Source organism: Dermacentor silvarum, chromosome 8, assembly GCF_013339745.2.
Source record: "Dermacentor silvarum isolate Dsil-2018 chromosome 8, BIME_Dsil_1.4, whole genome shotgun sequence".
Taxonomy (NCBI): Eukaryota; Metazoa; Arthropoda; class Arachnida; order Ixodida; family Ixodidae; genus Dermacentor; species Dermacentor silvarum.
Window position 1 is genome coordinate 71,451,245 of NC_051161.1, and position 24,246 is coordinate 71,475,490.

The 24,246-nt window shown below is 46.9% G+C and overlaps 1 protein-coding gene across 2 annotated transcripts in view; it reads right to left on the reverse strand.

Annotated features, from left to right (window-relative positions):
• The window catches only part of LOC125947571 (uncharacterized), a 38,947-nt gene extending 20,035 nt beyond the window's left edge, over positions 1-18,912 (reverse strand). For both annotated transcript variants that reach the window (XM_049672616.1, XM_049672615.1), the window contains exons 1-3: positions 18,765-18,912; positions 11,525-11,676; positions 7,186-7,280 (exon numbers count right to left, since the gene is read on the reverse strand). In XM_049672616.1, the coding sequence (XP_049528573.1) occupies positions 7,186-7,280; positions 11,525-11,676; positions 18,765-18,857 (340 nt within the window). In that variant the 5' untranslated portion in view covers positions 18,858-18,912. The remainder of the gene's footprint in view (positions 1-7,185; positions 7,281-11,524; positions 11,677-18,764) is intronic.
• Positions 18,913-24,246: the final 5,334 nt, after the last annotated feature.

Below are 24,246 nucleotides of genomic sequence, written 5' to 3' on the forward strand. Positions count from 1 at the left end.
TCGTCACGCCATCGTCGCCATGCACTTGCCGTCATCCCATTGCATCCTCATATCGTCATTACCCTATCGCAATTATTCCATCATCATCACTTCAGAATCGCTATCTCATTTTCATTATGCCGTCGTCCCTACACCTCCTCTGTTATTAATCGACTATATTCCTCGTTTTCATTCCATGGTCGTCACCACATCGTCATCACAAAGTCGTCGTGTTGCCTTCAAGATCATGGGCGACCTTGGCAACTTAGTGTTGTAGCACAGTGGGCCGATACCGGAGATAGTGTATGTCGCATATAGCTGATGCAACGAACGTCTCAGAATGGCCACTACAGATTTTAAATAAACATGTCTTCAGCAAGAGGGTGGGTTGCTACATTGCTTCCATGCTGAGCGCATTACAATCGACAGTCACCATGAGATAGGATCTGCCGTATTTTTAATTGAGACTTTCAGGTTCTTTCGGCATCTGATTACAACTGAATGTCATCAAAGCACTGGACCGTACGGTCAGCGTGATTCGGGAATGTTCACATGCAGCATTAGCTAAACAAGTGCGTGATAACTTTGACTGACGTTTCTTGCGAAGTGCGTCAATCTCTCAAGGAGTCTCTCAAATGAAGCCACCTGGTGTCGCCTGATTTTTCCTTCGCGAATTAAGACTTTGCCTGCTCATTTGCTCGTTGCATGACTCTGCACTTGGGCTAATCAACCATCGTGACTATAGGCGCAGTTCTGCCGTAAGACGTGCCGTGCTGACAACTCCTCGGTTTCTGTTCGCAGAAGCTTAAATTAGCTGATGAAATGTACACCGCTTCCTACGGAAAGTTTATTTGCGCGTTCGTTGCCATTGGATTTTCTTTACGTGCTTTTATTCATGGACGCGACTGCCATGAACTAGCGGATCGTGAAACTCTTACGATCGCTAGCTGAAGCGGTAATTTGCCTCACCTTCGAAAGGCATGGTACCCAATGTACGACAGCTTTCCATCACTTATGAGTTTACTGATAATTTTGCAAGGTCATTAGCCTAAATATCGTCACTCATGATGCACTACCTCCTGTTGGGTCGATTTTGTCTCATTAACTACCGAGATTGAATATCATCACATATTGGCTCAAAACAATCTTTCTGGTTCTAGAATCATTTTTATGGAATACTAGTATTAAACAAGCCTTCAACCGTTTCTAGACGTGTAACACTTACCAGGTAAGGCCTACAGATAATTGTGTCGGCGATTTAATCTGAATGAGCGCAAGCCTTTCCATATTCCAGTATACTGTATGGCCTTCCACTCCTTTAACAGTCAATAACCAAAGAACCCCTCATTGGAAAAAGTTTATGCGATGCAGTACTTTATTTGTTCCGGGTAGTCAGGTCTTCGGTCCATGCATCCCTTTTGATTGTAAACATATACAAGTTTATCGCCCTCTGATTAAGCGAAACGGACGTTTCATAAGTATACGACTTAAAAGTGCATTTTAGAGCCACTTTCTTTAGCTTAGTATTTGACGTTCTCCATCAACTCTACACTGCAGTGCACTAGATGAGTCTAATAGAATATAATTTTCGTTTTCCTGCGTCCACTTCCAGTATTATTTTGTGGCTTCCGCGAAACAGTGTTCAACAGGGGCATTATTGCGCTTCGCGTAAGAACGCATTTATTGAAATTGTGATATTCCTTCTTTGTTTGTATATTGCGTTACCCCAAACTTCTAAGTGGGTGAAATTCCTCGATTACGTTCTATTAAAAAATTTAGTACAGCCACATTGGTAAAGTGTGCCGACTATTGAATCTTTATAAGACTATGATGCAGGGGTGCTATGCAGGATGCGCTGAGTTTCTCGTTCGCACGAGTTTTACCCGAGTGTGCTCGATGGCAGTCAGTGAACGGAGATACCAAGGAACGTGCAATAACAGCAGGCAAAAAGAAATGTCAAGATAAAGCCGCGTATGAGAACATGAGCGCACCCTGCGCAGCGCAGTGCTTCCGCGCTTCAAGCACAGAGGACTGCGCAACAAAACGCGCCAGCGCCGCGTATTGTGATCAACGTGTTATCGCAATTTTGCACTACCGTCACTGTCCCGCTGTCTATCTGCACACTTGCCGTGAGCTGCTTGCCGCGCCTTTCTCGGGCGCGTCAAGGGTGTGCCTCCTTTTTCGAGCATTATCTTTCTATCCTCCGTCGAATGCGAACTGGGCACATGCGGTGCATTCTTGCACCTACACTTTCCCTCAATCTAAAATAGATTGAAATACAACAAATAAAATAACAAACATTTTATTTCTTAAAGTATCGGTTTTTCGTTTTGAATGCTATAAATTTGTGATGACAAACGGACATCGAGTGAAGTATTAAATTTTGCACTGTTTTGCCGCGAGTGGCGACAGTGAGGCGAAAGCTTACAAACGGATACATTCTAGAGGGTCGCGCGCACGAGGGAGTTCATACGGTGAGCAGTCGCCAGGGGCGCTGCACTGCTATTCTCGATAAAATCAATGTGATGATGACGCATAAAGTTAGTCATGACAATGATCTGTCCATTCCCTGTCTATTAGGGGAATGGCAACGCAGCGCTGCGGCATGGCTGTTCACCGCAGGTGCTTTCACTGAGGCGGCTATTAAGGACGCCGCTTTACCGACTGAAACGACACTATATAGCCATTGAGACGGGGGCAACGGCTATCGCTGCAAAATTGATGTGCGGTATTCTAGAGTCCGTAGTGACGCAGCACAGTGAAAATGCACCAGTTTATCTGCGTGAGCGAAGTCTCCGCGATGCATTGCGAAAAAGAGCGTGCTATCCAGCGACACAATTCATCGCTGGTCATCGCTTGCCAAGTAAAGGTGCCTCCGTGCACATGTACGCAAAATTTGAGTGTGTTGTTCACTCCAATGTGCTTGCCGATTGCCTCTGCTGCTGAGCTAACAGCGATCGCAGATGGATAACTAACGACAGCGCAGCAATCAGATTTAGCGGGTGAGCGCTCTTGTGTGCAGTTAGGGAATTAGACTTCGAACGCAGGAAGGTGTTGCAATTGTTTAGTATGCCGTGCTTGTGATGAAGAAATGCCATCGCACTGGGTGTGTTTGCGCTGACCGCTGACCGTGTTTGCCACACTGTGGCTCCGATACATCACTGATGACAGAGCAGCCATCTCAAATGACAGCTGCGATACGTTGTAGTTGGAGAACACGACGCACTGCTCAGGATCGTCGTCCACCGCGGCGCATCGACGCCTTGCAAGCAGCTACAGTGACGTGCCGATAATTATTTGCTGTGCGTTACGTCGCCACAATGCAGGAAATGAACCACCCGCCGGGGTGGCTCAGTCAGCTAAGGCGTTGCGCTGCTGAGCCCGAGGTCGCGGGATCGAATCCCGGCCCCGGCGGCCGCATTTCGATGGAGGCGAAATGCAAAAACGCCCGTGTGCTTGCGTTGTAGTGCACGTTAAAGAACCCCAGGTGGTCGAAATTATTCCGGAGCCCTCCACTACGGCGTGCCTCATAATCAGAACTGGTTTTGGCACGTAAAACCCCAGAAAGAAGAAGAAGAAGGAAATGAACCATGTTTTGGGGCCATCACAGCCTGTGATGAGCAGGTTCTTTCGTGTTATATTTTCTGGCGGTTCTCTGAGGCGAAGCCTCCCAGAACCCAATCGAGGACAAAGCCGTTTGTCGGGAAACACACACACAAACTTTTAATGAAACTAGAAACGAAAATTAACCCATAAAAACAAACACACAAAGATAACATGAAAACACGTAGCTGGAACGCTAATGATATGAGGCAAGTTCGGGCAGGCTGCGGGTGTGCGTATGCACTACAGTCTCGACGCGGCGAAGCGGAGACGACGAGAGAAGCGTTATTGGTCTCACCAAAAGACGTTGTGTCGGAGCGTCGTACAGGCTGCCAGAGCGTGGCAGCTCTGGCTCGGAGGGGGAAGACAGGCGGCTCGGCAGCACGAGCCGACGGTGGTGGCGTTCTGGTCGGGCAGCTGATCGTGGCACTCGGGCTCGTAGCCTGATAGCTCTCGTTCTGCCCACGGGCGCAGACGCTCACCGGCCTCGGGCAGCAGCAGTTGACTATCGGGCAGGGTGGCGATGCCCGGGAAGGCAGGCGGCTTGGCAGCAGGGGTTGACGGTGGCGCGTTCTGACCGGGCAGCTGGTCGTGGAGCTCGGGCCCGTAGCCCGACAGCTCTCGTTCTGCCCACGGGCGCAGACGCTTGCCGGCCTCGGGCAGCAGTTCTCGAACGGATGGAGTGGCGGCGCCCAGGAGCGGGTTGGCAGGAGGCCCCGGCCGGGTGAAGTCCTGGTGGCTCGGGTCCGGAACCCGACGGCCGTCTTCAACTCCCGATCCGGTGGCCGACCTTGTCCTGGTGCCGCTTCTGGAACTCCTCCCCCTACTGCTAGTGCGGCTCCTTTTTCTGCTTCTCTGGTCGATTCGTCGACTTCTCATTGGCTGCTCGAGGCTCCGTGTTCCTCTGTGATTGGATTGGCTTTTTTTCTTTTGATTTCTTTTCTTGCGCCGCGTGTTCACGCGCCGGACGGTCTTCGGCGTCGTCGTTTTCGGCGCGGCGCGGTAGAGCGGCGCGCGCTCTCCTTGTCGTCTGCTTCTTGTTTGAAATGCAACGCGCCTTGTCGCACACCACAAATATCACCGTCGCGCATCACCGCACCGTGTCGCGCACCACAAAAGTCACCGCATTGTGTCGCGCACTACTCATCACACAGCCCAAGAAGATATATGCATAAGCGAAAGAAAGTTGACGCTTTTTTTTTGACAGTGGTGCTCAGTACATCACCGATTACAGTGCGTTGTGCGTGTTTTATTTCGCCGGTCAAGATTGTTAATGCCTCTCAGTTCCGCACCACGTCGCTGTTGCCGAAAAATACGTTGGGCGTGGCCCAACCGTGGTGGGTGCGCACGTACAAGAGTTACATGCCTCGCGCGGGGCGTGACCTATGGTTTTGATTGACAGGCGAACTCGTGCCAAACCCGTACATCGCGAAACCCCCCTCGAGTTGAACTCGTGAACATGGCGAAGGCAGCAGCAGCCTGTGTCATCGCATCCAGCGGCAGTAAGCGTCAACATGACCGTCTGGACCCGTTCACCTAGATGACCGACGTAGAGTCGCGTCATTTTTGCCTTTCCAAAACGTCTGTGCGCTGGCTCTGTGACGAGTTAGGCGAAGGCCGTCGTCTGCGGAGACAGCATGGCGAGCAAATTATGTTTTCCGAGCACAGAGTTGTGTGACTAGGCTGCGGAGTTAAAGATCGTGCGATCGGTTCGGCTCTCTCTTGTTTCAAGCGCTGCTCGTCCACCGCACCCCAGCCCCAGGCCCGGTCCGGCGTCATCCTCGGAGTATTGGGCACCTGCGACTACCAGGGGTTCAAACCGGACCAACCAACCTGCGCAGGCGAAGTGTGCACATTATATTGGAAGGCTCAGAATGGACACAGGGTTGCCTTCCGGTGCAACAGCTGTCTAAATCAGTTTTCGCAGTTACATGGTATACCGCTGCACTGCATGGGCAGAGAGGCGAAGGAAGTTATTTCGCCAACACGAACCGCCTCGGCCGTCCGAACGACCACCTCTCCAGGCGGCAAATGATTTGGCTCACGTACTGCTACTGCTACGGACCGGCTACTTGTTTCCTCTATCGGAGCACGCCAACGCCGACTGGAGGAACTACCCCCGTAAGTTCGCGAGGGACGAGCTGCTGGCGCAACCTCCACTCGGTGGCCCCGGGTAGATAGCGCAAATTGACGAGTGCATTCTTCGCGGCGGGCAAAAGTACAATCGAGGCCGCCTAATGTCGGGCTACAACTTTCCACCGAGCCGCCAAAATTACGTCGGTGTTAAAGATGGTGGACCATGGGTCTTCGGCATGTTCTGTGCGACCAGAGGGGTGCAGCTACTTTCAAGGTCGACGGACGAAAGGCAGCGACGCTAGGTGCCATTATTGCAGCCAATGTTCAACCGGGGACCATTATTCATAGTGACGGATTGGCCGCATACAAATATATATCCCAAATTTAGTGGACGCTAACGGGGCTATGCCTCAATCTGCATTGGGAGATAGTCAACCACAGCGTGAGCTTTGTGAACCCCATCACCGGCGTTCACACGCAAAAAAAATGGAAAGTTATTGTCAAAAAGTAAAGCGCCACCTCGTCAGCGATGGGTACAGGGTAAGTGCACCGATGCTGGAGTCCCATCTGGGATGGATATGGTGGCACTCAACGGCCACGTGCGCTGCAAAGACCCTCTCTTGCGTTTATTAGAAACCACAGATCGCTCGGGCTACCCAGTATAAATACTCTTTCCTGCGGTTGTTAGAAGCCATCGCTCGACGCTTGCCAGTATGAAGGTGCATCGCATTGCATCGAGGCACCCTACTCACAGCCTTTCTTTAGCGTGAGCAATGAGTGATCTGTTAAAAGCTCAGTGTGAAAACCAGGCGCACATAAATATGTGCTCGGAAATGGGAGCGCAAGCACGTAGCGAGCCGCACCAATCCAATTCAGAGGAAAAAGAAAGAGCAACGAGCGGATCTGCTGAAACCCCAGTGATAAAACCAAGCGCACAGTAATCTCTGCTCGGAAATGCTAGCTCAAGCACGTAGCGAGCCACGCCAATCCAATGCAGAGGAAAAAAAAGAGAGGGCTAGCATCCCCTCGTGATATAACGCGAAACGTATTAAACTACAACTTCGTCTTATACACATTCAGTGTACATCTTGTAAACTTTAAAATGCTTATAACCCACATTAATGTGACTAATATTATTGTACTAAATGCATTTATTTTGTAACTTGCTTGTGCCTGTAATGCACTCGGTGGAGTGCATGGAGATGGGAACGAACAAACGAACGAACGAGCCCGATATGACAATTGAAAGAATCATATTATTGCCCGCAGAAACACTTAACAGCGGCTAGAATGTCACACGTGATCAATGAAAATTATAGAAGGCAATCGATTCTTTTAAGACATACTTTCTTGTTAGATATGCATTGAAGTAGTTCCTGTGGTTTCGGTAGCATGCTGGAGAGCACGACGACCTATTTATTGATGGCGTGAGGGCTCGCTTTGATCACTGACACTGCAATGGCCTTCAAGTGTGATCATTGTTTAAAATAAACTTTCTTACAAATAGAATCGTCAAAATTTTCTCACCGTTAGTTTTCTGTGCCTGCATCACAGGAGCTACGTCCATTCCGGGATCCTTTGAAATATTGTAATATATGCCATAAGAAATGCATTTATGCCAGCTAGAAAAGAAGCAACTTCAGTCATCAATTGAGGAAATTTCAAAACTCAACACTTAAGTTTAAAAATATGAAAACACAACATAGTGTCATCGAATGAGATAAGGTCTTTTACAAAAGTGGCACAAAGCTCGAGAGAAAACCCACACCGGTTTCTCAGAAAGAAAGTTTCGCACTTCTATAAGCTAGAAGTTGAAGTTCGCATATGCAATCGCAAATCTCTGCGGCTTTTTTACTAAAAAATGTAATCTAAGAAAAAATATCAGTGAATGTAGGGATAAACGGAATAAGAATAACTGTTAGAATTATGTGTTTAATGTCGACGTACAAATGCACAACTTTATAGTGATTATCAGAGATTTATCGTTACACGACCTCGAACTGGCTTGCCTGCATTACATTTGTGGGATATAGCGTAGAACTACGTAAAAGCACGACCATATTTTCTAAGCTGATAACGCTACGCACCCAAATGAACACTGCTGTGATATATTGTTAACAGAGAAAACGCAAATGGTATTCTCGCCTAGTATAAAGTAATAAACAAAAATTTTCTTGCTCTGTTGACGAAACAAATAAAGTTGGAAGCCCAAGCAGCAGTGCCGAGCTGAAGTTTGCTCATATCGAACAAGCCCATATTGCCAACCAGGAGATAAGTTTATTCAAACAAGTAAGTACATGTAGTGCGCACTTAAAACGGCTAAGTTTAATACTAACCCTTAGATAAACTGAAATACTTACCCCTGGTATCACGAACCTACACACAGAGGGAAATTGCAGCCTTGAGGGTGTTTTCTCATGTGGATTAACAACAGCATAACCGAAAAAACAGTTCTTTAAGTATCTGGGTGTGCACTTCTCGCCTAATCTAACGTGTAACGTTCATAAATAGCATATAACAAGTCAAGCTTTTAAAACTAGGTCTCTTAAAGCGCCGTTTGTCAACTACCAATGCCGAAACGAAGCTACATGCCTACACAATGCTGATTCAGTCAGCATTAGAATATACTTCTATTGACCCTTTTCGCGGAGCAGTTTGCTTTAGAGAAACAAGATGGCGCTCACGGCGGCGCGCCATAGCTCTCCTCAGCATCCGCGCACGAATACGAAACCATTACCGCTTCTACCTTGCTTCTGTGCGAGCAGCTGTCGGAAATGCAACTGAGTTTTCGTAACACACTGTGCTCCAATCATGCTAGCTTGAATCATGTGCATTGAAGACTTGTGCAGTAGGCTGCAAAAATAGTGACTGGCATGTTAAGGAATGGAATGAATCGGTGTGGCCAAGTTCGCGGACCACTGCTGCAACTGTCTGAACGTGTTAACGGCACTTCGTGATGTACGGCTTTCCTCGAGGATACAGAAATTTGCTCATCCGCCAGCCTTGTATCGCTAACCTTCAAAGAAAGGGCTTCATCCCCAGAACGTCGTCAAGAGTGAGTACCCCTCCTTAAAAAATGAGAAAGGGAGTAGTGCCGCTTTCTGTTATAGTAAGTTTCGTGCACGTTATCTATACACATCTGTCCCACATGGCAGGAAAACTTACGCCCACTCTATCGCCGACGTTTCAAGAATGAGTAAGTGGGCGCACACTTGAATATATGCGCACTTTATACGCACAATAAATAACGGACTACACCTATGGCGCACGAATGGTCGAAGCTGAATGTTTCCTGACGGTCCACAATAGTAAGCGAGTTACTAGCGTTAATATATATTTGCTACAAGGTATTCATCATCATCATCATCGTCAGCCTATATTTATGTCCACTGCAGGACGAAGGCCTCTCCCTGCGATCTCCAATTACCCCTGTCTTGCGCTAACGTATTCCAACTTGCACCTGCGAATTTCCTAACTTCATCATCCCACCTGACTTTCTGCCGTCCTTTGTAATACCGTCACAAGGTATTACAATGTAGAAAACAGCTAAGTTCGAAGCCTTGTGCGCAGGAAGAACAAATATATAGGAACTGAGCACACCCGCACGCGATTAGGCAGAAAATAATCAGATAGTCGCCGCATCGAGGAACTTCCCTGAGTCAGAACTGACAAGCCACTGCTTCAAAATATTTGCCGAATGAAGAACAAAGAGCAAAACGCAGTAATACTTACTGAATTCATGATCGGAAAGCTTGGATAGCTTGGAATATATATTTAGCCCCGCTTTTAGACCAAGCACCACATACGCTGCTTGCGCCGTTTGGACTTAGCTTTATCAGATCCGAAAGCGCTTTTGCATGTCCTCCGAAGCTGTGATCAAACCTTCGGGTCGTCCACCTAGTCACCGTCTACGATATCTCCGAAAACAGAGATTTTCTAAGCCGCGCCGGCGTCATACACTTCCATAGTAAACAAGGAGACAACGGAGGCAGTTGAGGCAAGCAATGGACGCGTCACCACGTGATCAAACATGGCAACGCCCACGGGATCGCCGCGAAAAGGGTCAATAATATGGCATCCAAATAGCGTTAACCTTTCAGGCCACCTTAAATCTGTGTAGACCAAGGCAGCCAGGTTCATTTTATCTACATTTTCATCTTATCAAAGTGTAACGATGTCAAAGCGAAGACTTCATCTCCATAATCTTGACACACGACGCAGGATATCTCGTTTGTCATTTTTTCACTCGGCGTATCTCAGAAATACAGTTTTTGCAACCACAAATATTCTTCCGGCGCATCATCTCTTACGCAGAGATCATCGTCCTAAAGTTGAACCAATTTTCACAAGAACGCTGAAATAAAGGAGTGGAACGATCTGCTGGAACAAATAGTTACCCTTACTGATATATCGTCCTTTAAGACAGAATTGCTGATGTATCTTGATCGAATTGACACTCAGCAAGCCTAACCTCGTCAATGCGCATGAAGTATACCTCTTGATTGTGTGATGACAGCTCTTGTACTTCCCTGCTTTGGTTTGTAAACGGTCCTTTTGTATAGTTGTTTTGTAGTGGTATTTTGCTATTTTCGTTTGTATTTGCAACTTTGTTGTACATTATAATTGTATAACCCCCCCTCCCCCTATGTAATGCCCTCTGGGCCTTTAGCGTATTGAAATAAATAAATAAATAAATAAATAAATACTCCGACCAGAACTCGTCTGCTCTATAGCTGAGATTCTTTACAGCGGCACTCTCCGCTTGCCGGGTGACCTCTTCAAGGCAGTATCTACGCCGAATGTTTCGGATCCAACTTCTTTCGTCCAGCGTCTATGGATTTTCATGACAAACTTGCGTCCATCACCAACCTCTGCTCACACAAATAAGCACGACGTTTTTCTACCCTCAAAGCTGCAAACATCCTGACACGTCCATCTGTGTCAAACAATCACACGTCTTCCCATGGCCCTTCTGTGGCAAACTTTTCTTCATCTTCTGGCGCGTCGCCGGTTTAGACGACTTCTTCTTCTTCTTTTTTATGGGGTTTTACGTGCCAAAACCAGTTCTGATTATGAGGCACGCCGTAGTGGAGGGCTCCGGAATAATTTTGACCACCTGGGGTTCTTTAACGTGCACTACAACGCAAGCACACGGGCGTTTTGGCATTTCGCCTCCATCGAAATGCGGCCGCCGCGGCCGGGATTCGATCCCGCGATCTCGTGCTCAGCAACGCAACGCCTTAGCTGACTGAGCCACCCCGGCGGGTAGTTTAGACGACTAAGTGAGGTGATGTAGAGGAAGTGAAACGATGGAGTCGATCAAGTGAAGGGACGTACAAATAAAGCCCCAGTGTTCTGAACTGTACTTGGTGGTTCCACAAATGCTAATCGTATTAACGTCAACAGTCACCATGAGATGAGTTCTGCCGAAATATTTTCTAATTAGTTTTCGGTTTATCGTGTGCGTGACCCTTTTTTTTTCTAAGCGGAAATGCTGTAGCGCCACCTGACTATCTAAACACTCGGAACTTGAGCATGAACACTCGATGGCAGCACCCGGATGTAGCTGGCTTGATTGTCAGGCGATTGACGTCATGTGTTTTTGTAAAACTTCCACCATAGCAGTGTACGTGGAGAAAGATATTTTGGGCTGAATTCTGCCTTTCCTTCACCGTGGTTCCATGGTGGTTTTTATTGAAATATACGTGAACTCAATTGAATATCACGGAAGTTTAAATTGTGTTTTCCGTTGTCATCTGTGCAGACGAATTGGGGTAACAGATGCAGCGGCGGGTTCACAATACATCCGGATGCCTATATTCAAGTTCCCCTCTAAGAGATAGGATAGGAAACAGTTGTTGCTAACCTTGGTGTGCCATAGTCGTAGCGTTGGTACAAACGTATCAAGCTGCCTTCCAGCTTCTTTACCGTATTGGAGATACACATGGGATCATAGTCCCCAATTTTACGTGAATAGCTTCGCATGTAGAGAACAATTACTTCCTGGGTGTTAAAAAACTGAAAGAACACAAATAACAGGTATAAATTATCTTACAAACTATTTGTGCTGGACCTTAACGAAGCATTTATGTAACCCGCAAGGCAAACTTACTTTTCTTTGACTGAAAAAAAATTTGACTAGCGGGTCTTTATGCAGCTGATATGCTATTGACTAGCATACTGTCTAACTCTCTCAAATTTTTGTGCTCCTTACAAATTTTGGCCCGTTGTAAGGTTTTACGGATGCGGCGTTATATTTTACAAATAGTAGATTCTTTTCGCCAGAAAAGATGTATTGTAAGTGTAGTATGATCACGTGGCGCAATGGTAAAAAAATATAGCTTCACAAGGGTATCTCAAGGGCACCAACTCAGCGCTTTAGCAGCCTCCGGCAAAAATCCCCTTAGTATGTGCCACTTTTCAATAAGCGTCTTTCGTGTCGACGCCTTGGCGAGCTGCGCCATGAATGCATTGGGTAGTGCCGCTCTTGAATAAACTTGTCGCCAACTTGCGTCTCTGAGTATCTGTAACTTGGTGTGTTGCAAGTGAGGGGACAATCCTCAACATTAGCAGGCACCGGCGCGCCACGGGGCTCACCCTTATGAAAATGAACCATGAGTTTCTGATTAGGACGTTATGCATTTCTAATGTGCCATCAGACAGTCATCAAAAATGCATCGTCTAATGTTGTTTAGCATCACAAGTACATCAGAGACTCAAATGGCAATGCATATGAGCATTTCTGATGAGAGGAGTACACAGCTTTTTTTTGTCATTGCTAATGTCAAAGCACATGACATAAAATTGTGTATGACACCAACTTTTATTTTTTATTTTTTTTTCTTATTTTTTTATTTTATGCAGCGAAGCTGTCCTTGGTTAGGATCTAGAAAAAAAAATTGTCCGAAATGTTGACAAAAGACAAATGGGCCGATCCTGGAGGTAGTGTAAAAAGGGTCCAGCGCTATGGCGCATACCTATGGGGGCTCGGGGACCTGTAACGTGCCCTTGAATTACCCTTGTCCCACGTGGGATCTAGAGAGACAAAAACAATGCGCCGGAGTGATGAACGCTGTTGCCCAAACGCTAGTCTATGACGATGCGTGTCGAAAAGTCAGTGATGAAAACGCAATATAGTCTTACCAACCAGCAAGGAGGTTAAAAAAAACAAATTTTTTTAAACCTCCTTGCCAACCAGTAGCCGTGTCTCATTCTCTCGTGACATAGCCATTTCCCTAGCGACGTCATCAGTTGCACCTTGGACTGGGTATGGGTAAGACCCGTGTCGCTCACTCCGAAGAGGAAGAGCCGTCGAGGAGCGCCGGCGCACTCAACAGCGCGAATGGATGCGAAAGCGACGAGAAGCCGATACGCGTAGCGGCCTAACGTGCTGAGGCCGATGGTGCAAAGTGGTGCGAATCTAGTCGCCTAAACTCGCTTTCACTCGCACATACAGAATACGGCGCGCGGTGATGCAACGAAGTTATGTGTTGTGTCTTGCCAACCATTTAACATAACCACCAAATTAAAACAATTTGAAATATAATGAAGCAAAACCAACAGCCTCGCCGGTCTTCGATCTGCACATAATGAAAGGGCTCCGATTTTTTTTAGGGGGGGGGGGGGCGGAGGGGGCTAATAATACAGATTATTAGTCTACCATATCGAGCACAATTTACAGGCAAATCGCAGTGTTACATAGTTTGGCAAAAATGTTGATTTAAAACCAATGCTGGGGTTTATGCGAAAACCATGACCAAGGCACACTGCAGAGATCGTTTCGCCAATTTCTGAGCCTACAGCTGATGTGAACGACAACAGGAAGTTATCTAAAATCAAGTGACGGCGCAGGCAGTCAAAATCATTCAACTCATGCCCCAGCGACGGCTTTCAAAGGATAACATAACCATATTTCTAAGGCTATGCTTTTACTGGCTGCAGACGGCGGAAGCAATCCAAAATTGAAAATACGTCAGAGAATTTCTTTCTATGATAAACTATAGTGCAAAATGTGGACTGTTCGGTGGTTTGTTTTGCCTCGTAGCATATATTGGTATACCTGGGCGTAACACGGCACAAAACATGAGTTTACTGGTTATTATTGTTGGCATCACGGAGGCCACAACAACCTCACAAGTATGCAGGTGGCGCTGTCGTTTTTCCTCAGTCTTCAAGATGGCGGTCGTCTGTGCGACGTCGAAAAGAAAGAAATAATGCGTGTTGTTAGCGTGCCTCAGCTCGTCCACTACGCAGCGACATCTATGATGGGAGTAATGTCGTCGACGCAGCACCGGCAACTTGGAGAACGTCATACCATTGAAAAGGTAAGCGGTCGTGCTTGCTAAGTACACGTGTGTTGTGCGTGCTCCTCGTGTGTGCATAGCGTGCCTTGCGAACGTAAGAAATAGAACTTCTGCGACAACAGTGAAAACTGTGCTTGTGCATGCTGCGCGTTGTTTGTCAGAATTTATTGCTTTTATGCGAAATTGAATATCCTGATAAGCGTTTTCTTCCGATGGAGAAAGATTACGTTCGGAAATAATCGTGTTCACTTGTGCGTGTGCATCCGCTTTTCAGCTGAAGTTGCATAATAACGACTCATCTGTTTCTTCACCGATTCATACTGCAATTACGTTTTTTCGCTTATAAATTCTTAGACGTTGTAAATAATCTCTGTTTACCAGGTTTTCGGTTTACGAGCAGTTTGAGGAGAAAATGTAAGCAGTCCCAGCTTGCTACTAGTGCAGCATTCTTTTCAAAACAAGGGGTGTTGCCATAACTTTGACGTAACTAAACATGGCCGGGGAAAGTTGTTTAAACTAAGTCATGAAAGCAAACTCTATTATGTAAACAAACATTTCTTGTATGAGCTGCTGCGTGCGTGTTCAAAATGTTACTTTGATGAAGGGGTCCCTATTATCATGACATTCTTCAGTGACTCGACCTTGTGCTCCGTTGCCACCCTGCACTAGTGCAGACATGTTTTCGTGACTGTTTTTATGTGCAACTTACATGTGTTCACGATATGACAATTTTATTGTGCCAATCAATGCTATAAGTTAACACTGAACTCATTTTGCAGTGGTGGGACCGTGACTCTATAGCAGTGTCCACATAATGGCAGGGAAATGGAGGGATCCCGCAGCCATGGCTACAGCAGCACGGCGTGTAATCTGGATGTCATGTCAGGTATGTATGAAGTATATGTGTACCAGAAATTACGATCTCAGTATGATTTGTGTATAAGCTTATCGACATATTTCTCAACTCAGCTTACTAAATAGGTTAAATATTTATGCAACTTTATTCAACTTGCTCCATATTTGTGTTCATAATATTTGCACACATTATCGTGTTCTACATAAAACTAAACCAAACATGCCCTGATGTTTAGCATTTTTTTCTCGCTTCAATCACTTGGCTGCAAGTTCAGTTTTATTTTTGCTTTGCACACAGTATATTACACTTCTTATTTTGGTTTTATTGTTTTGAAACTGTTCCTTATGCTGTAGCTTCTATTTCTGCATTTTTTCTCGGTTTATGCTACACGCATGTGCAGTTTTTGATGCATGTTAGAATTCGAACAGTAGTGTGCCAAATATGTCACAGGTCTAAGTGTTCAGCGTGCTTACCATTGTTACTTTAACATTGCTATTTACAATAATTGCTGTCTTGTTCTCAGATTAACTGCCACTGGCAAATACACATATGATGAGCTTAAATTTCTTGAAATGAAATGTGAAGGTGGAGCCTTGTGACAGGTGGAGTATGGCAGCAATGTCAAAGAAGCTAACTTGCGACAACTGTTACTACAATATGCCATGGATACCCATCCCTGTATTTGTGCATTTTCTGAGAACCAGCCGTGTCCACTAGGTGAAATTTGTATCGTCCTTTTGAGTTTGCCGGTCAGTTCATGTAACTTCAGGACAAAATTTACACTGTGAGAGAAGGGAGACCATCACTTATGGGTTGCTCACACCCTAATGGGGCCGGCTCACACGTCTCTTTATTTATGCGGTATGCCTGATTTCACGTGTCAATTTTCCATTGTAGGTGAAAAATAGGTCACGATCGTAATCTGGCCAGAAGCCCTATTGCTGCAATGCATGGCCAAGACAGATGAGCATACTGGTCTTTAGAGTCAAATATGGTTGATACCTTAAGTACATATTTAGGCATCCGCCAATCTGCACTATGTGCATTTGACCACATGTGAAAGGAGTACAATACACTGCCTCGGACACACACTGGACAAATTTAGTGGTATCTTAGTGGACAAATTTAGTGGTAATCAAGCAAGCCTCGCTTGCCTGCTCGCCTTTCACAATTCACTTACGGACAGTCGTTCATATCCTGTCTATATTATTTTTTCTGGTTAGATATGTGCATAGCAGTCCACAAGCGAATTGAGAAAGACACCCAGGCAAGGGAGGCTTGCTTAGTTAAAGATGCCACCAAACTTGTCTTGTATCCGTTAGGGGTTCTGTAGTCTATTCCTTTGATCATGTGTATATTTGGTCAGATTTACATAGGGCAGACTGGCCGGTGCCTCAACATGTGCCTGGGAGAGCACCAACATAGGTGTGACATAGGCCAACATAGGCATGACATAGTGGACTTGAAATGCATGAGAACTATGCCGGTAGCTCATGCAAATATTCTATAACGGCTGGTACTTAAATGTCTCGGGGTTGCATTGGGTCATGCTTGCGTGTGTGTATGTGTTGCGTCTATGTACAAACGTTTTGTACACCAGCACTCCTATGCTTGTTTCCACGCCAAGTGATCAGATAGAAAATTTTGCAATTCCCGCTAGCAATCCACACACACTGCTGCTCTTTGTCGAGTGGAAACGAATACAGCTAAAGTAGTTCACAACACGTACACCCACAGCTGATCCATGTTGCATGTTTGTACAGCCAAGAAAAATTTGGGCATACTGTAGTTGCTGCTACACCCAAAGGCTACACAGCGGTTCCTCAACGACTTTGTGTGAACTGACATTGCATAAACTTTTCGCACAACTAACATTTCCAAATCGTTTCGCAGCAAGTGATACAGTGTGTATTCCTGTGGTCCATTGCCAAGTGTTGTTAATTTTCAGTCCTTTCACCATGCAGGGTACACGTGCACTCGCTTCAAGACGACGACCCTCCACCTCAAAAACAGCCTCTCCTCAAAGACTAGCAGGGAGATTAAATGAAAGGAAAATACCACATCCATAACCAGACAGATACTATGTGTTCCTTACATTTAACCTCCTTCTGTCTTTAAGGAAGCGTGGTATATGCTCAATAAATGTTTTTATAAACTTTTTTTTGTTGAGAAATGTCTAATGTGCAGCATATGTACGGACCCACGTACATGTTGGATGTTGGAAAAAGTGCTGCACCTTAGCTTGGTATATGTATATCAAGCACCAAGGACACATGAGAAAATGTTGCCACACGTGGTGGCTAATTTTGTTTTAGGAATTCGATGAATGCCAGCAATCTAATGTATAAACTCCGTAGAGGCTCATTAGGAAGACATGACACGGTCACACGAAAACTGCTTTGGAGCACGCATTAGGAAGACATTTCATGCTCACAAGAAAAGCACTCATCAAGTATGCATCAGAACGACGGTGGCCAATATGTTTTAGAATGGCATTAGGAATACATCAGAATATTTCCGAAGAAACACATCAGAGACTCATTTGGCTGTAATGTCAAAAGTCATCAGACCTTCATGTGAAACTCATCTCATATTTTCTTAAGGGCATATCCCCTTAAGCAATGGCTCGTACTCCCGTAAACGCGGCTTCCCCATTACGACGTCAGAAGAGAAATGAAATTCTACGCTGGAATTATTAGCTGCAACGCAGCCAGGGACAACGATGAACACGGGAGCAGTGGCACGAGCGTGTGCCGAGCACGAGCACGAGTCAACGAGCCAGCTGCGGAAGATGACGACGACGCTCGATTCCATGCTGCTGATAAGTTTCTGTACACAGGCATGTGCTTCGCTTCGCTTTGAAAATAAAAGCGGCATCATGCATGGGAAAATGTAAAACTATTTAGATCTGTTTTTATTCCAAATCCGCTATTAGCCTTCTGTTTTAGATCAAAAGGACAGGAGTCCAGACCTTACGGACAGCACTAGCCGCGCCCACATGGGCGGACCCTCCGTGGTTGCTTTTTGGCTATGGTAAGTTTTAGGCGGCTGAGTACGAGGTCACAGGATCCAATCCTGGTCAGGGCGGCCGCATATCGACGGGGGCGAAATGCTAAAACACGCGTGTACTTAGATTTAGGTGCATGTTAAGTAACTCCAGCTGCTTCATATTATTCCGGAGTCCCCCTATGGCGTGCCTTGTAATCAGATCGCACGTTTCAGCTTCGCTGGTTAACCATCTTCAGGGAGTGGAAAGGCCGACGAATTTTGTCAGTTGTCTGAGAGAAAAAAACGCAGGTTGTGATAAACATCCGTCTGTACCGAATGCAAATTGCAGGCCCGGAAAATAGCGACCAGTTTGTAAAAAAAAAAAAAGATCACCAGCCTTTGCCCTGTCGAGAAAATGGGGGTAACCGAAGCACGGTCGTGCATGTGCCTTCTCTACTACTTTACCTACCCTTTCCTACTACTTTTTCTTCGCTTTCATGCTACTTATCCTTCTAATACCTTGTACATTTCCTTCGCTTTCGTGCAACTTTTCCTTCCATTGCGTTGTACGGTTCTCGGCTCATCGTTGTTGTCGCTTGAGTTCGATGTCTAGAGTTTGCTCGGCGGCGTGGCTAGCAGCATTCGCTCGCTATTGCTGCTTGCGAGTCCGCGAAATGGAATTGCTTCAAAATTAAATCTGTCCGTCACGCAAGACAATGAATGACTCATACTCCCTTAAGCAATAGCTCATGCCCCCGTCCCCATTACGACGACAGAAGAGTAGTGAAATTCTCCGCTGGAATGATGAGCGGCAACGGAGCCAGTTGTGGCAGAAGCCGACGACGCTCGAGCTAATGCTGAAGATGATACCGCGTACGCGTACACCGACCCCGACACAAGTGAGCCTATTAAGCTTCCCTTAAAGGGATTCGCATAACAATAGAAATATATCTCCCTACCTTGGTTACATCCTCCAACGTAGCCCGGCCGCTGTAGTCAAAACTTGCAGCAGCGACTCCAAAAGTAAATGCTATGACTGCGTGGTACAACATTACCAAGTAATGCTTAAAGGATAAGAGATTGATAAAACTACCAAAAGCCCTTCTTAATCACATATCTGCAGTTTGAAAGCAGTAACATTTATATATGCTGCTTGCATAATACTAACATTTGAAAACTTGATTGATAGCTGAGGTCACAAACCAAAAACCGATTTCTCGCTGACGTCAGCAAGCATGCTCAGATCACGATGTAAACGTTTGCCTCAACACTCCGTCAAGTATTCTGACACACGTGCACTCCGATAATTGGACAAGGCTTGCATTTTGTCGAAATAAATATAACAGAAACATATTTAGTCACCCTAAGGCAACGACCACTTGCACGTAATGATTTTGGCATTTCAATGCTTAGTGCTACGAGAAAACGTTGTAGAAGTGAGTGTACGCTAATCGTCTTAACGGTGCTAGTGATATGGAATGCCTCGCTATGAGAAGACGCTTGCATATATTGGTTTCTTGCGCGACATGAAGTGAGGTGTATGCGAGAGCACGTTTAGGCAGGATAACCAAAGAGCAGTTTTATACATACGTCGGGTGCCAGTGAAACCACCAATTTTCGCATATACGCCGCAATGCGACACTAAAACCTCGTCTACGTGACTGAACCACGTGCGAGCACAAATATATTTCTCGGCATCCTTGGTTACGCTTTCTATGAGATATATTGCAACACATGCGCGGTTAACGCCTTAGGATTTCGTGACAAACCGTTGCTCTCGGAAGCAACAAGCCATGCGCTTTTCAGGATAAAGTTTTTCTTCGCAGTTTGTCTCCATCAGATAAAAGCATGCGTTTACTGTCGACAACGGAAAGGCATGTTGGCGGACCATAATATGCGCTTCATAGACTGGGCTTTCGGAATGTGAATCGCTTTTTTAACGGCGGAACTGTTTAAGCCGGAGGTTGACCCGTGTACCGTAGACCAGAAACTGCGCCTGGCAACGAAGTCACCGCGCGTTGCCTAGCAACCACTTGGCACAGCTGCGCCTCGCTTCGCCGCTGCTCCGCACCACCGCGCCGAGCTGCTACGACCGCGCACCTGCTCCATCAAGCCATGACGTCACTTCGCGTCGCCTAGCAACACCACATGTGCCTCGCTTCGCCTAGGCATGGTAGCACTTCGCCAGGCCGCGTCCTCGCTTCGCCAAGCATTGCTTAAGCCTAGTTACACGCTTTGCCCATCCGGAATACCATGTCAAAGCATCAGGCGAGAAGAGGCGTCGTTGAGTCGAAGATCCCGAGTTTCGAGAACGAGAACGCGAGAGTCTGCGTTTGAGTACCCCGGGTCATCAGGATAGCTACCCTTCCAGCAGCTTAGCGTAACCCGAAAACCGCCGAATAGTGGGGGGACCAACCGAAATGGGAAATAAATGCATGAATAATCGTTTCTTGGCCTGGGCAGCCTCTAGCTATACTGAATCGGGTCTAGCGAAACTGAGTCGAGTCTATACTGAGCCTGACCCAGCAAAACATACCGTTTCCAAGCAAAACTTGGCCGAGCCTAGCAAAGATCTGGCATAAGCTCGGTCGATCACAAGCTACCCTGTTTGCTCCAGCCTTGCACCACTTGTGCAATCTGCGCTCATTTTTTTGTGGCTACATATGTTTCGCGATATCTTAGATACATATTTGGGTGAATTCTTGTCACTTCTTAATGAAAGTGGTGGGTGATTGTTCGGAATTGTGCTTTTTCTAAACGTAATGATGTGCCCCTATTTGGATATTTTCCTGATACTTAGATTGCAAAGTAGGGCCCCTCGGAGACCAGTTAATTCCTTGACAAACCTGCACATTTTTGAAATTTCATTCCTTAAATGCAGGAATTTTAGCATGTCTAAACTGGAATGTGGATTACGGGGGAGGCCATAGTGGTGGAATCGTGGTTATTCTGACCTCCTTGAGTTTTTAAGTTGCCCCAAAAGCACGGTGCACCAGTGCTTTTGCATTCCAGCCTTATCGAAAATGGCCACCGCGGCAAGTAGTAAAACTCACGACATCGAGGCACTCCTCAAGGAGCCGTTCTGTCACCTTTCCTATTTAACCTAGCAATGAAATCGCTATAACCCAAACTCGACACGATACCCGGCATGCGACACACACCCTACGCCGACGACATTACGCTTTGGAAGACCACGGGATCGGGCGGACAAGTCGAAGAGACCCTGCAGAAAGCCGCCGACATGGTCGTCCAGCGCGTGACTGACGCGGGTTTTTATAGTGCTAACAGAGCAAATCGATAATACTAATACTTCGACCCCCAGACTGCCGCAGAATAAAGAGGCCACTACCCATCATTAACATGCACGTCAATGACATGGCAATATCCCACGTAGATCACATGAGGGTCCTGGACCTTTTTGTACAGAAGAATGACCGTAACATTACCATGGATCTTCTCACCATAGCGGTGAATCAAGCGGTACATCTAATCACCCGAGTGAGGGCATACAAGAAAGGCGTGAAGGATAAGGAGCTACTCCAAATGGTCCACACCTTCGTAATCTCAAGGCTCACCTACGCCCATTCCTAACTACATCATCTCCCAACCGAAAGAGCACAACTGGACCGCCTCATTCACAAAGTGTACAAGGCGGCGCTGCGGCTTATCCGTACAACTCCTACCGGGGGCCTATCAAGCGTGGGGTTACACAGTACCCTGGAAGAACTTCTAGAAGCGCATCACACGGCGCACATTCACCGACTACACGACCGGCCGAGCCGTTGGATCCTGGACCGAATCGGGCACAGAGTATCCCCAACGCGCAAAGATTCTGCCACCATTCCACCGACATCAGAAAGAGATTCCTCATCAAGCCGCTGCCAAACAACATGCTGGTAGGTCATCACGATGGCAGACGAAAAGATAAGAGCTCAAGCCCTGCACAAGGCCCATGGGTCGAACTCCGAAGCAGCATACGTCGACGCTACTCAATATTTCTCGCCAAATAACACGTACGCAATCAGCGTAAATACCGTTCCCAACATCAACAACCACAACGACAACAACCAATCTGCGCCCCGAGCAACACCAATAAGGATGGCCGGTGCTCTCCGTGCCCTCATCTCGGCGGCTGCCGAAGAGGTGGCCATTGCCCTCACTGCAGCGGCCCGATTTACCACCTTAATCAGTGACTCAAAGACCGCCATATCCAACTTTCCACGTGGAATCGTGGCCCCAACCACGCTGCAAATACTGCGCCCCCTACTTTCCCCCAAACAACAAGATAGTAAAGAAGAACCCACCCCAATTGAATGGATATGGGCCCCGGCTTACGCAAGGAATCCGGGGAACAAGGCGGCCCATCAGTCTTCCCGAGAATTCGTCAACCGAGAGGTGGGCCCCGTCTCTAACCCGGGAGACCTGGTCAGCGAGCCACTGACCCCATACCACGATATTGCACAAAACTACCACCTAGAAAAACGGATAAAACCCACACTTCATTCCAAGCTCACCAAGGGACAGGAATTCACCTGGCGCCGACTCGAAACGTACTCCTTTCCCAACCCACAAATATACACACACTTCTACCCTGACTTGACGAACCCACACTGCTCATTATGTGGGCCCACAGCCTCTTTAAATCACATTCTCTGGGACTGCAGGAAAGACCCCTCCCCCCCCCCCCTACAGATCTCCTGGCCGCTCCCTCGCCTGAAGCCTGCGAAGCAATACCCTGGGACCCGAGCCTGGAGGCTCAACTTCGGTCATAAAAAGAGCCCTGGAGGTGGCTGTAAGGCATCGCCTAGTAGCCACCCCTCACTAAGCCAAATTGACAAAACAAAGTTGTTTCCTCCTCCTCGAGCTCACCAACCGCTATAGCATTGAGTAGCCATGGCGAGTGCTTGCTTATTTTTCTGTACAAACATTTAAAATGCAGTCGTTGAAATTTAGGGTCTTTGAGAAACTGGAAGAGATTTTCCTGAAAGAGAACGTTTACATTGCTTATGCTGCTAGTTTTGAATCCTTAGTATTCTTATTGTGCGCGCCCGACCGGGCCGCAAGGCTCCGGGGGCAGGGGAGGGGGCGTGTTCAATCGTGGCGGCAGCGGCGGCCGCACGCGCCCGCCCGGGCCGCTGTATCTTGAAAGTCATCTGCGTCGGGGACACAGTCCAACGTGCGCTGTGCTTTCGCGGCTTAGTTCGCTTGATGCAAGATGCAGCGCGAAGGTCAATTCGCTCGGTGGTGCTGCCGCACTTCCTCACTCCAGTAGAGATGGGCAAAACGGCTCACTTCAGTGAGCGGCTCGGAACGGCTCAGCTCACTGAAATGAACCGGTTCATTTGAACCGCTCACCTGTTCACTTAAACGTGTAACCTGTGTTATGCATACTCTATAGATATGTGGCTTTGAAAAAAAAACGATATATGCATAATAGCCGTGTTATTGTTATTTTCGCTATGTTTAGAGAATATTTTTACATATATTAAAAGCGTGAATTTTTAGTTGTAATCACGGTGAAAGAATAAGGAGAGGTGCTGACACTCTCCCCCCAACGCGCGCGAAAGCGCCGCTCGCTCGCGTCCAGATTATGTTCGGCTTGGTTGCAGCTGGTTCGGCGCCGTCGTAGAGGGCGCTGCGGTATGCGGTCCCAGCCTCGGCGGGAAGGCGCGTGCTTCGCTGTCTTTGTGCGCTTTGTGCTTGCATGTGCAGCCGTGCTGTTTTGAAGGCACACTTTTTGTTCACGCGCCTTTCATCATCTTGTGATTGTGTATTGTCGCCACGGGCCCTCGACCAAGGTGGAAGCGGCCTTCTGAGAGTTTGAAATGGGTAGAAAGTGCTTCGTCACGAACTGCAATTCTGGATACCGAACTTGTGCGGAGCGTGTGCCTCTATTCAAAGTGCCGTCCGACAGCGGTGGTCTAGAGCAGTGCCGCCGTTTAAATCTGAGGGCAGACCGAACTCTAATGCCTACCGACCATGTTTGCGCCAAGCATTTTTCAGAGGATATGATATCGACGGCATATTACGCGGAGCTCGATAAAATGGTGCTACTTGACGCGCCAAAGAGCCCTGTTCTGTCTGAGTTCCTATCTTATTTCCGAACCGTCCGAAGAACCACACACGGTCAAATAAACCTCGAAAGCCGCTGCGGAAGAGAGAACCTCCTGTGTGCCACAAAAACTGTGTGCCACAGCAGTCTGTGCAAATTTTGCTGCATGTATAAGATATATACTGGGTGTCTTAACTATCATGCACCAAGATTTTAAAATATGAAAATGTCACATAGCTGGACAGAACCAAGGCAATGTTGTCTGTCGTCTCATGGAGATACTAAGATTATTTTTTGCATTCCGCCTTATTACATAATTATTTTCATAACTGCTTAATCAACTTTTCTAATGCTAAAAAAAAACTGTGAACGAGAGAATTGCACAGCAA